We start from the raw sequence: 12,053 nt of genomic DNA, 5'->3' as shown, positions 1-12,053 counted from the left end.
TCCCAGGCATCACCTACCAGGCCAATGTATTTTAATGTTTTGTTTGTTTTTTGGACAGGGTCTCCCTAGTCCCAGCTCACCTAGAATTCACTATGTAAACCAGGCTGGCCTCAGTCTCATAGAGATCTATCTGTCTCTGCCTCCCGGGGGCTGGGATTAAAGGAACACACTACCATGCCCCCCATTTACTTTTTTATATATATTTTTATTGAGTTTTTGTGTATTTCATATAATAGATTTTGATCGCATTTAGACTCCCTCTCTCATCCACACCCCCACCTGCCCTCCCACTGGATTTCATACATTCTGTCATATATATTAAGGCCTATCCAGTCAAGTATTTGTACCCAGATGTCCCTTGGTACAAGTTCATCCACTGAAGTGTATTCTGCCTATCTAGAGTTACTCCCTTAAAGAAGAAGATCTACTCTCCCTCACCCTGTAGTAATTTGTTGCCAATAGTTCCTTTGCTAAGGTTGGGACCTGCTGCCCATTTCCCCAATTCTATGCTGGGTTTTTGTCTAATTGAGGCAGCATGGGTCTTGTGCATGCTGTCACCATTGTTGCAAGTTCATATGAGCAAGTTCCTAGAGTTCTAAAAGCCTCTGTTTCCTTATGTTCATGTATCAACCCTGGCTCTTATAGTCTTTCTGCCCTCTCTTCCACAATGGTCCCTGAGCTGTGGGTGGATGAGGTTTTTTGAGACAGGGTCTTCCTATAGCCCTAGCTGACCTAGAACTCACTATGTAGACCAGGATGTCCTCTATCTGACAGAGATCTATCTATCTCTGCCTCCAGAGTACTGAGATTAGAAGCCTGTGTTAGCATGCCCAGCTATATTGCTCATTTTAAAGAGAAACAAGATTTCTTGTGCTTTAGAAGAGCACTGTGGGCTGAGACAGTGTGGCTGGTCCCACAGTTCTCAGGATCTCACTTTTTATTTTCCTGGAGGTGGAGAATAGCCTTTTCTCCTTTATCTTATCTGAACTTTTACTCTCCACCCCAGTGTCCCTGCCTTGATCAGCTTGGATGCAAGCCCTAAAGATCCTCTTGTCTCTGCCCCAAAACACTGATGTGTATCATGCTGGCTTTTTATATGTGTGCCAGGGATTTTAATTCAGATCCTCACGGTTACAAAGCAAGTGATAATTTTCAGAAACTTTTTCAGTTTTTCTTGTGAAAAAAGAAATTCTGTGATTTTGCAATCAATAAATCTAGTAAATGGGCATGTGAAACCTCACCTAGAGAGGTGAAGCTTTAGGGTTGTGTTTCTGATTTTGTTTTGGAACTCATGTGTGTGCAATACCTTGTGTGGTGAGGGTCTGCATGGGGAACTGTGGTAGTAGGGCTTAGGATCACAAAAGCCTCAATTCAGATCCCATTTCTGCCACTCCACACTACTTTTTTAAAATTAATTAACTCCTCTGAGGTTTTTCTCATCTATAGCATGAAAATTCCATTAGCACGTGTACCACTGCTAATGAACTCAGAGGGTAATTATGTTGCATATTTGATGGTTGTTAAATTTTTAATATAATCTTTGGATTGGACAGCATCCTAGTGCTGAGAATTTTTATTTAATTTTTCTTGTTCTATTTTTTTAATTTTTGAAAATGTCATAGAATATATTTTGATCATATTTGGATCCCCCCATCTGCACCCCTCTTATTGCTCCCCCACTGGATCTCATGTACCCTATATATTAAGTCCTAATGAGTCGATTTTGTGTCCCCAAATGTCCTTCAGTGTGCATTCATCTATTGGAGCCTGGTTACTCTACCTACAGATACACCCTTAAAGAAAACTGACTTTCCCTTTCCCAGTAGTTATCAGTTGCCAGAAGTTCCTCAGCTAAGGTTGGGGCTTCTTACTGATTTCTTAACAGTATGCGTGGGCATTGTGCATACTGTTACCATTGCTGTGAGTTCATATGAGTAATTTTCCAGCTGTCTGAAAAACTGTATCCTTGTGTTCCTCATCCACTTCTGGATCCTACAGTCTTTCTGCCCATCTTTTGCAATGATCCCTGTGCCTTGGGTGGCAAAGTTTTGATACAAGTGTCCTATTAGAGGGTAAGCAATCTTCAGTCTTTTATTCTCTGCACTTTGTCCAGTTGTGCCTTTCTGGGTTTATCAAAGCTTCGCTAGTGGGAGTGAAGATATGCGTTAATAATCTTTCCACTTCCTGTTCCTCCATATTATATGAGCCTTAGATGTAGGGGTTGCATTGTAGATGTCACTTAGGGCTTCACACTTATTCTCTGTGTTTTATTAGTTGTAGAACTTTCTAATAGTCTCCATCTGTTGCAAAAAGAAGCTTATTTGATGAGTGGTGATAGGTATAATTGTCTGTAAATATAAAGAGGCATATTAAATACATTGGTCTAGGGATGTGACAAAAGTAGGTTTTTCCCTAGGATCTACAAATCTTTCCAGCCATGTGTATTCGGCTATGTTTACAGTACCACACATGAGTTCCCTCCCATTGATTGGGCCTTAAGTCCAACTAGACAGCTGTTGATTACCCCCAAGATAAAAGTGTCACTACTGCACCAGTAGAGATTATTTGGTGCGCTGGCCATTGTTGTTCTTTGTAGACTTTACAGATGGATGGGATCATTGATTGTTTCCCCACGCCCCTTTGGCAGTTTGCATAGTATCTTCTTATACTATGGAAGCTAGTACTCAGGGAAGAAGCTTCCAGATCAGTTCCAGCTTGATTTCTTGAAGGGCAGTTTCCCCTGCTAGCTGATATCTATATCTATATCTATATCTATATCTATATCTATATCTATATATCTATCTATATCTATATTCTCTATCTCTATCTCTATCCATATCCATATCCATATCCATATCTATATATAGAGATATATAGAGAGAGACAGAGGAAAAGAGTATTTTTCAGTAGACTTTTTGAACTAATACATTTCCCTCTGGTTTTTCACATCACCTAAGAATTATTTATTTCTCTTCTCTCTTTCCCTATATAGCCCTTCCTATTCCCTCCCCAGTTAAATATCCTCTGTTTTTCCTATTTCCCCCTTGATAATACTTGTTTCCTACTGTCCTCCTCTCTCGAGCTCCTTATTCCCTTTTACCCCCATGCTTCCTTACTATTTTCCTGACTCCTGTGATTACATCAGGACATATACTCACATCTAAGGATTTGGAGCTAAGATCCACAAATGTGAGAGAAGTACATCACTTCTTTTTCTGAGCTTATGCTGCTTAGTATAACAGTTTTTATTTCCATCTACTTTCCTTCAAATTTTATTATTTCATTTTTCTGTGCTGCTGAGTAGAGCTCCATTGTGTAAATGCACTACATTTTCATTATCCATTGACCAGTTGAGGAACATTTAGGTTGTTTCCATTTCTTTTTTTGTTTGTTTGTTTGTTTGGTTGGTTTTTTATTTTTATTTTTTGTTTCCATTTCTTAATTATTGTGAAAATAACAGCAACAAACATGACTGTGCAAGTATCTCTGCATTAGAAAGAATCCTTTGTATGTATATGCCAAGAAGTGGTACGGCCAGATCATATGGTAGATTTATTTTCAGTTTTTAAGAGTTCTCCATACTGGAAACTGAAGAGATGGCTCAGAGGTTAAGAGCATTGGCTGCTCTTCCAGAGGACCTGAGTTTGATTCCCAGCACCCACATGGTGGCTAACAACCATCTGTAATTCCAAGTGATCAGATGCCTTCTTCTGGCCTCTGTGGGCTTTGCATGACGTGGGTTCACTTGCATTCATGCACAGGCAAAACAGTCATACACATAAAAAATATAAAAATAAATAAATCAAAAGATGAGTTCTCCATACTGATTTCCACAGTGATTGCACCAGTTTGCAATCCCACCAACAGTGAATGGAGATTCCCTTTCCCTACATCCATACCAGCATTTGGCATCATTTCTTATTTTAGGAATTCTGGAGTTAGATGAAATCTTAAAATGGTTTTAGTTTGCATTTCTTTAATTACTTAGGATTATACTTTTAAAGGCATTTCTTAGCCATTTTTACTTACTCTTTTAAGAAATATTTGTTCAGATACATAGCCTCCCTTTTTAACTGAAGTTTTGCAATTTTCATAGAGTATAATATGATGGTATTTAGATCTCCTCCCCATCCCTACTTATCCTTATTAATCCCCTCCCAATTTGATGTACTCTCTCTCTCTGTGTCTCTGTATTTCTGTCTGTCTGTCTGTCTCTCTCTCTCTCTCTCTCTCTATATATATATGCCTATAGAGTCTATTTTGTGTTCCCAAATGGCCTTCAGTGTGGGTCCATCCACTGGGGCCTGGTTAACCTACCAAGAAAGAGGTTGTCTCTGCTTCTCCCAACAGCCATCTGTTGCCACAATTTCCTTAACTGGGATTGGAGCTTCATACCCACTTCTTCATGTCTATGCCAGGATTTTTTTTCTGGTTTGCACTTATATGGGATTTGTGCATACTGACACAATTGCTGGTGAGTTCATATATGTAATTGACCAGCTGTCTGGAAAACTCTGTTTCCTTGTGGTCATCCACCACCTCTAGTTCTTAAAATCTCTCTGCTTCCTATTTCACAATGACCCCTGAACCTGGGGGAAGGTGGGGGCAGAAGTTTGATATAGGTGTCTTGTTCAGGGATAAGCACTCTGTAGCCTCTTGTTTTCTGCATGTTGGTCACTTGTGGGTTTGTGTTCATCACCATCTACTGCATAAGGAAACGTCTCTGCTGAGAGTTGAGAGATGTAGTAATCTGTGGGTATAGCAATGAGTCATGAGAAGTCAGTTTACTATGATAACTCTTTAGTAGAAAACTAGCATTAGGCTCTCCCTGATGTCCTGTTACCTTTTTAGCCTCAGGTTCAATGTCAAGTATGGGCTCCATTCTAGGAAACAGACCTTAAATCAAATATGAGTTGTTGGTTACTCCCATAATATTTGTGCCATTATTCTGTTGCACCAGTGGCATAGCCCTTTTTTTAATTGGGTCATTTGTTTTCTTGCTTCTTTGGTTTTTTTTTTTTTGAGTTCTTTGTATATTCAGGATAATAATCTTTTGTTGGATATATAACTGGTGAATATTTTTTCCCACTCTAGGTGCTTCCTTCTCATTTGATTGGTTGTTTCCTTTGTTGTAGAAGCTTTTTAGTTTAATGAGGTCCCATTTGTCAACTATTGACCTTAATTCCTGAGAGACTTTAGTCTGATTTAGGAAGTCATTTCTTGTTCCTATATACTTTAAGATACTACCTATATTTTCTTATAGTGGTTTCAGTGTTTTAGGATTCAAATTGTGATCTTTGATCCATCTAGAGTTGACTCTTGTACAGGGTTATAGGTATAGATCATATTTCATTCCTTTACACATAGAAATCCAGTTTTTCCAGCATCATTTGTTGAAGATGCTGTCTTTCCTCCAGTGTGTATTCTTGACATGTTTGTCAAATATCAGGTGGTTGAAATTGCATGCACTCATGTTTGGATCTTTTATTTTGTTCCTTTGATCTACATGTTTGTTTTTATGCCAGTACCATGCTATTTTTTCTGATTATAACTCTGTAATATAGTTTAAAATCTGACATATTAATTCCCCCAGCATTGCTCTTTGTGCTCAAGATTGCTTTAGTTATCTGGGGTCTTTTGTGATTCCATGTGAATTCAGTTGTCTCTCTTTTTATTCTTTGTCCATTTTATCTGTCTATTGGAGATAATGGGGTATTGAAGTCACATAATATTACTGAGTTGGGGTTAATCTTTGCCTTGAAATCTAATAGTATTCTTTATAAAATTAGGGGCACCAGAGTTTGGGGCATATGTGTTCATTATTGTAATATGTTCTTGCTCAAATTTTCCCTTGAAGTAACCTCCTTTATCTTGTCTGATTGATTTTAATTTGAAGTCTGTTTTGTCAGATATTATAATAGCCTCTCCTGCTTGTTTCTTAGTGCTATTTTCTTGGAATATTTTGCCATCCGTTCACCCTAAGCTGGTGCCTATCCATAAATGTAAGATGAGTATCTTGTAGACAACAAAAAGATGAATTTTGGGGCTTGGAGAGATGGCTCAGTCAGATAAGAGCACTGACTGCTCTTGCAGAGGACCCAGGTTTGATTCCCAGCACCCACATGACGGCGAACTGTCCTTAACTCCAGTTCCAGGGAAATCCGAAGCCCTCTTCTGACCTCTACGGCATTGCACGACACAGGTGCACTCACATACATGCAGGCAATACACTCATACACATAAAATAATAAATAAAAATTTTAAAAAAGATGAATTTTGTTTCTTAATCCATTCAACTTGACTGTGTCTTTTGACTGGGGGGCTGAGGTCATTGATATTTAAAGATACTCTTGAAAGGGGTGCATTGCTTACTGTCATTTTATTTTCTTGGTTCTATTCTGTGTTTTTGTAACTATACCTTCATTTTTTATTTCTGCTGGTGTGGCTTTCCCCTGTCATTTCAAATTGACTTATTGAGTTTTTCAATTCTGTCTTCATTTAGGCTTCTGTAGCCTCTTATGTTTGGTCATTTCTTTCTTCAGTTTTTTTTTTTTTGTATTGCTTTGAATATTTTCTGTAGGGATGGTTTGGTGGACATGAATTCTTTTAGCTTATTTGTATCATGGAAGATTTTTCTTTCTCTTTTGATAGACAGTTTTTCTGTGTAAGGTATTCTGGGTTACCATCTATAGTTATTTAGAACTTGAAATACTTTGCTCCAGGCTCTTCTGACTTTTTTGTACTTTGCATTGAAAAGTCAGCTGTAATTCTGATGGGGTTTCCTTTATTTTCAAATTGTTATTTTTATCTTGAAGCTTTCATTATTCTTTCTTTGTTCTGTACATTTAGTGTTTTTTCCATGATATGCCATTGGGAGTTTATGTTCTGGTCCTTTCTATTTGGTGTTCCTTGTGCTTCTTGTATCTGTATGGGAATGTCTTTCCTTAATTTAGGGAAGCTTTCTTCTATAATCCTGCTGGAGATCTAACCAGTGACATTTGTCTTCTCCTTCCTCTATGATTATAATGCATAGATTTGGTGTTTTCATGGTATCCCACATTTCCTGCATATTCCATTCCTGTATATTTAAAAACTTTTCATATTCTTTACTAGAATGGTCCAGTTCTCCAACTTTCTCCAGTCTTGACATTCTGTTTTCCATTTGATTCATTCTGCTGGTGTAGCTTTCTCCTGTCATTTCAAATTGGCCTATTAAGTTTCTCAATTTCATCTTCATTTAAGCTTGAGTTTTCTTCAATATTTCTATCTCCTTCATGATTTCACTTTTCAAATCCTGAATTATCTTTGTCATTTCATTCAACCATATATTTGTATTTTCTTGAGCTTCAGTGAGTTTATTCCTATTCTCTTTGAGTTGTTTGTGTGTTATTTAAAATTCTTGAATTCTTCGATCATGCTTATGCTTGTTCTTTTAAGTTCTGTATCCTGGGTTGATCTGGGTAATTTCCATTGTAGAACACTTCTATAGGACTGGTGGTATTTGGTGGGAGCATATTATCTTGGTTTTTCATGTTGTGTTTTTGCATTCTGACCTGGGCGTATGGACTTCTTTTGGTGGTGGTGGTTATATGTGTGATATGAAATTCTAGCCTGCTTTTGTTGGATGAAGTTTGGTTTAGTTTTTATTAGCTTGTCTGCTTTCTGATCAGTTACAAATAGTTGGTCTGTGCTTCCGGTTCAAAATTTTTTTCAAAATTGGAGGGACAGGATGGTTCCAGGAAGGCTAGCATGGAGCTCTTTGCAGCAAGTCCTGAAGCAAGAAGATGGGACAGGGTAGGCGGGTTCTGACCAGCTAAGCAGGGTAGATGTGAGTCCTGGAGCAGAGTAAATTGGCCTAGTCCCCAAACAGGAGATGGCTTGATGCTCAGAATTTCAATAGGTAACAACGTAGAGCAAAGTTGAAAATATTTCTTTCATATTACATTAAAAGCTTTATTGTAGAATTTGAGAAAATGTAATAATTATTTTGAAAATAATTCTATGATCATGTAAGAAGTATATCCCAGCTATCAGAAATCATGTTTACATTTGGCATTGAGTTCTAGGCCCCCTAGTCTATTTATACAGCTATCACCAGAAGCGGTGTGTCTAGAGATGTCTTCTTGGCCCTTGAGCTTGGACAGCTGTGGCTCAGGTCCTAACTTCACCACTTAGGAGCTTCATCTGCTTTGTTATTCATGTGGGTTTGCAATAGGGAATTCCACAAATTGGGTATGTGCTAACTGCTAGATACTGGTGTGTTCACTGAACAGATGGTGATGGACAAGGCTGTTTCTATCCACTTAGAATTTACAGTTCAAGGTGAAAGGCAGACAGACAAGCCTTTCATTACCTGTGTTATAAATGCTACTAACCAAGTATTGAAGAAGGGATTAGCTTAACCCTGACTTACAGTGGGAGCAGTGGGCTAGGGCTTATAGGGCTTGTTAGAGAAGGGATTAAGGTGGAGAAGTTGAGGCTGGAGAGGGAGGCCAGAGCTACAGTGAATAGTTTGTAAATCATGTTGTGGAGTTTGAACCTTATATATCCTGAAGGCAGGGGACATCATGGAAGAATTTAGGAGATGCAGATACACAAAAATCAAATCAACGATTTATAAAAAAATCACACAATCGCTGCTTCATAAGACCTGCAATTTAGCTCATAAGATTCAACATTTGCAGACATCAGTTTTAAAAATCTAAAATAGAAACAATTGTAAAGCTTAGCTGGGCTAATTGATTTGAAGTTCATTCTAGGGTGCCTGAAAAAAGTGTTACTTTCTTTTTTAAAAAATTATTTATTTTTATTTTATGTGTATGAGTGTGTTGTCTGCATGTATGTAAGTGCACCTGTATTGTGCAATGTCTACATAGGTCAGAAGAAGGTGTTCCCCTGGAACTGGAGTTAGGATGGTTGTTAGCTGCCATGTGGGTGCTGGGAACTGAACCCAAGTCCTCTGCAAGAGCAACCAGTGTTCTTAACTGTTGAGGCATCTCTTCTTATTTAAGAAAGCAGTGGAAGGTTTGAGGCTCTAGCTCAGTGGTAGAGGATGTGCCTGACATGCAAAGGAACGTAGGTTCAATCTCCAGCACTGGACAAAATAAAAGGTGAACTGAGACGCGATGGCACATGCTGCTCAAGAGGTAGAGACAGGAAGATTGCAGGAAGGTCAGCCTGGGCTACATAGCAAGACCAGGCATGAAGAGCAAACCAAAGCAAAAACAATCATGGAGCCAAATAATGGGTGGAAACATGTTTTTCCTCACTGAGTGACTTGCCTGCTCTGATGAATCCTTCGGAATCACCTGAACCACTCCCTCACTGTCACCATGTCTCTGAATTCTATGCAAAACTATCTTTTCTCTCAAGTCTATTACAGGGTGAGTCATCCACCTGGAGCCTTGTTCACTGGATAACACTTCAACCTGAGGTTTTAGTTGACTAACAACCTTGTGGGAAAAATGATAATTGGGTCTGTAGAGCAGTTGGAATTCCCTTTCAGGTATCTGCCATATCTTTGCCTGTTCCATCCAGTGCTGCTCAATGTACTTCCCCTCCCTGTCTCCCCTCCCCTCCTTTCCCTCTCCCTTCCTTTTCTTTCTCTTCTTTCAAGGCAGGCTCTTGCTATGTAGTCCATGCTTGCATCTGACTCACAATCCACCTGCCTCAGCCCCATGAGTACTGGGATTACAGGTATGCATGGCATGCCTGGCTCCAACCTTGTAACTTCTTACTGTGCATCCGATTCCCCACCAGGTGTGCCCAACATGATGGCCACGTGATCTGTGTACTGACCCACCTCTTTCATGGATTCTTGCTACCATCTATGTGTAACCCCCAAGTCACTCTCAAGGCTCTTCCTTGGACATATACAGAAAGGTGCAAAGCCCAGTCAGATACTGCTCTCCACTGAGGTTGACCTGGAGCACTACATTCCTGCTCTAGCCCATGTTGGAAACAAGGAGCCATTTGGGACCAAAGTGGAGCCACATTTTTCACATTTTTGTGATTTTTGCTGGTTATTTCACTGCTTAAAATGTCCCCAGGCATATTAATGAAGAATCGCCCATGATTCTAAAGCACAAGGAGGCTTTGCTGTACCCTTCAGGGAAAATATGTGCGTTTGACAAGTTCTATACATGAATTATAGTGCTCTTTACCACAAGGTCAATGTTAATGAATTAAAAATATGTATGAATGGCCCAGTAAGATCGTTCAGCAGGTAAAGGTGCTTGCTTCTAAGTCTAATGAGTGGAGTTAGATACCCAGGACCCACATGGTGGAAGAAGAGAACTGACTCCCACAAATTGTCCTCTGATCCACTCTTGTGCTATGGCAAGCATGCCCCCCCTAATAAATAAACAAGTGTAATTTTTTGTTATTGTTTGTGTTTTGTTGTTGTTGTTGTCTTTTTTAAACAGGGTCTTCCTGTAGCCCCAGCTGTCCTGGAACTCACTGTGTAGACCAGGCTGGCCTTGAACTCACAGAGATCCACCTGCCTCTGCCTCCCGAGTGCTGGAATTAGAGGCGTGTGCCACCACGCCCCGCAAACAAGTGTAATTTTAAAAATTTTGAAAACATATATATGAAATAAGGCTGTCTTTAAACAGAAACATATACAATAATGTTGCATATTGATCATTTTGCAAAAATATTGTAGCCAGAGGCTTATAAGAACCCAACCCTATGTTTCTCCAAAGAGTGGTTCAGCATTGACTAGTTCAGTGTTTGTAGTGACTTTATACAGGCTGCAAATACCAAAAATTAACTATTTTATTAACATCTCAGTAACTCCCATGATAAATATTCAGACTAAACTTTGTGTATACATGTGTGTATATTCATCATTACATATATAAATATATACATTATACATACATAGAAGTTATAAGCTAAACTTATCTTGTATCTTAAAAGTACACCTAACAGCTTAATTACTAATTTTTGTCCTTTGTAAAATAGCCTAAAATAGCTTGTTTTATTTTTATCTAGGATGCTGGAGAAATGGTTCGTTCCTTTGTTGGTGGTTTGGAGCTAGTTGTCAATTTATTGAAATCAGATAACAAAGAAGTTTTGGCAAGTGTGTGTGCTGCTATTACCAATATAGCAAAAGACCAAGAAAACTTAGCTGTTATTACAGACCATGGAGTTGTCCCATTACTGTCCAAACTAGCCAATACAGTAAGTACCATCTTATTAAAAATGTGTGCTCTCAGTAAAAACAAAGGAATGTCAAGTCCAGAAATATGAATTCAAATTTCATATTTGTTGTTTATGAAGTATGAGATTTTCTTCATTTATTTAATTTCCCAGAGCCTAATAGACGTAAAGACATATTTCATACTGCAAAATGTTAATATGCAAGATCCTGATGCTGTATTTTGTTTGTTTCTTTGCTTGTTGCTGTCAGGAAAAGTTGTGGCAAATGTAAGTGCTGTTATGTAGGTGCTAGCGGTCATCTTCATACCGCCGTCATTGCTTTTAAGATAATTGTCCGTTCTAACCTCAGAAGTTGTGTTGCTCCTCCCCCGGCTAAGAAGCTTGGAACTGTGACATTCTCGAGCTAGAAGGCTTTGGCAGTACGATACTGTTTATCTAAAACTGTGCCAGCCAGAACAATGACTTCACCATGCCTGGAAGTATCTGAGCAGAGCTCACAGGACCACTTAGTAGCAGAGTGACAAAGTAGAAATTCAAACCCTGGAAGAATACTTGATCTAGGGGCCTCTAAGCTTCTAACAGCATCTGCTAGACTCAGCAGACATGTTCTCAGAGTCAAGAGAGCAGGAAAATGGAAAACCATTTCCTATTTAGCCATGTTATACCTATATGAGGTAATTCTTTGCAAAAGAAGTCTAGTTTGCATAAGATCCTAGAAAGGAAGCAGAATGTCACTGTGTTTGCTGCCCTGGCTTCTCTTGGAAATGAAGGTGGGGTTTGGGGGATTGGCAGCTAAAGCGCCTGTCCACAGTTTGGATCCCCAGCACCCACAAAAGTGTCAGATGGGTGTGGTGACCTGCCTACAATCCCAGTCCCTGGGAACTGGAGAC

The 12,053-nt window shown here is 39.1% G+C and overlaps 1 protein-coding gene across 1 annotated transcript in view; it reads left to right on the top strand.

The window, feature by feature from the left end:
- Armc4 (armadillo repeat containing 4) overlaps positions 1-12,053 on the top strand; it is a 193,249-nt gene that overhangs the window by 129,759 nt on the left and 51,437 nt on the right. The window contains exon 17 of the mRNA XM_008850554.2: positions 10,996-11,184. Within this exon, the coding sequence (XP_008848776.1) occupies positions 10,996-11,184 (189 nt within the window). The remainder of the gene's footprint in view (positions 1-10,995; positions 11,185-12,053) is intronic.

This window comes from Nannospalax galili, unplaced genomic scaffold (genome assembly GCF_000622305.1).
Source record: "Nannospalax galili isolate Female #2095 unplaced genomic scaffold, S.galili_v1.0 scaffold43, whole genome shotgun sequence".
NCBI classification, from domain to species: domain Eukaryota; kingdom Metazoa; phylum Chordata; class Mammalia; order Rodentia; family Spalacidae; genus Nannospalax; species Nannospalax galili.
This window is presented reverse-complemented; position numbering and strand designations above follow the sequence as displayed.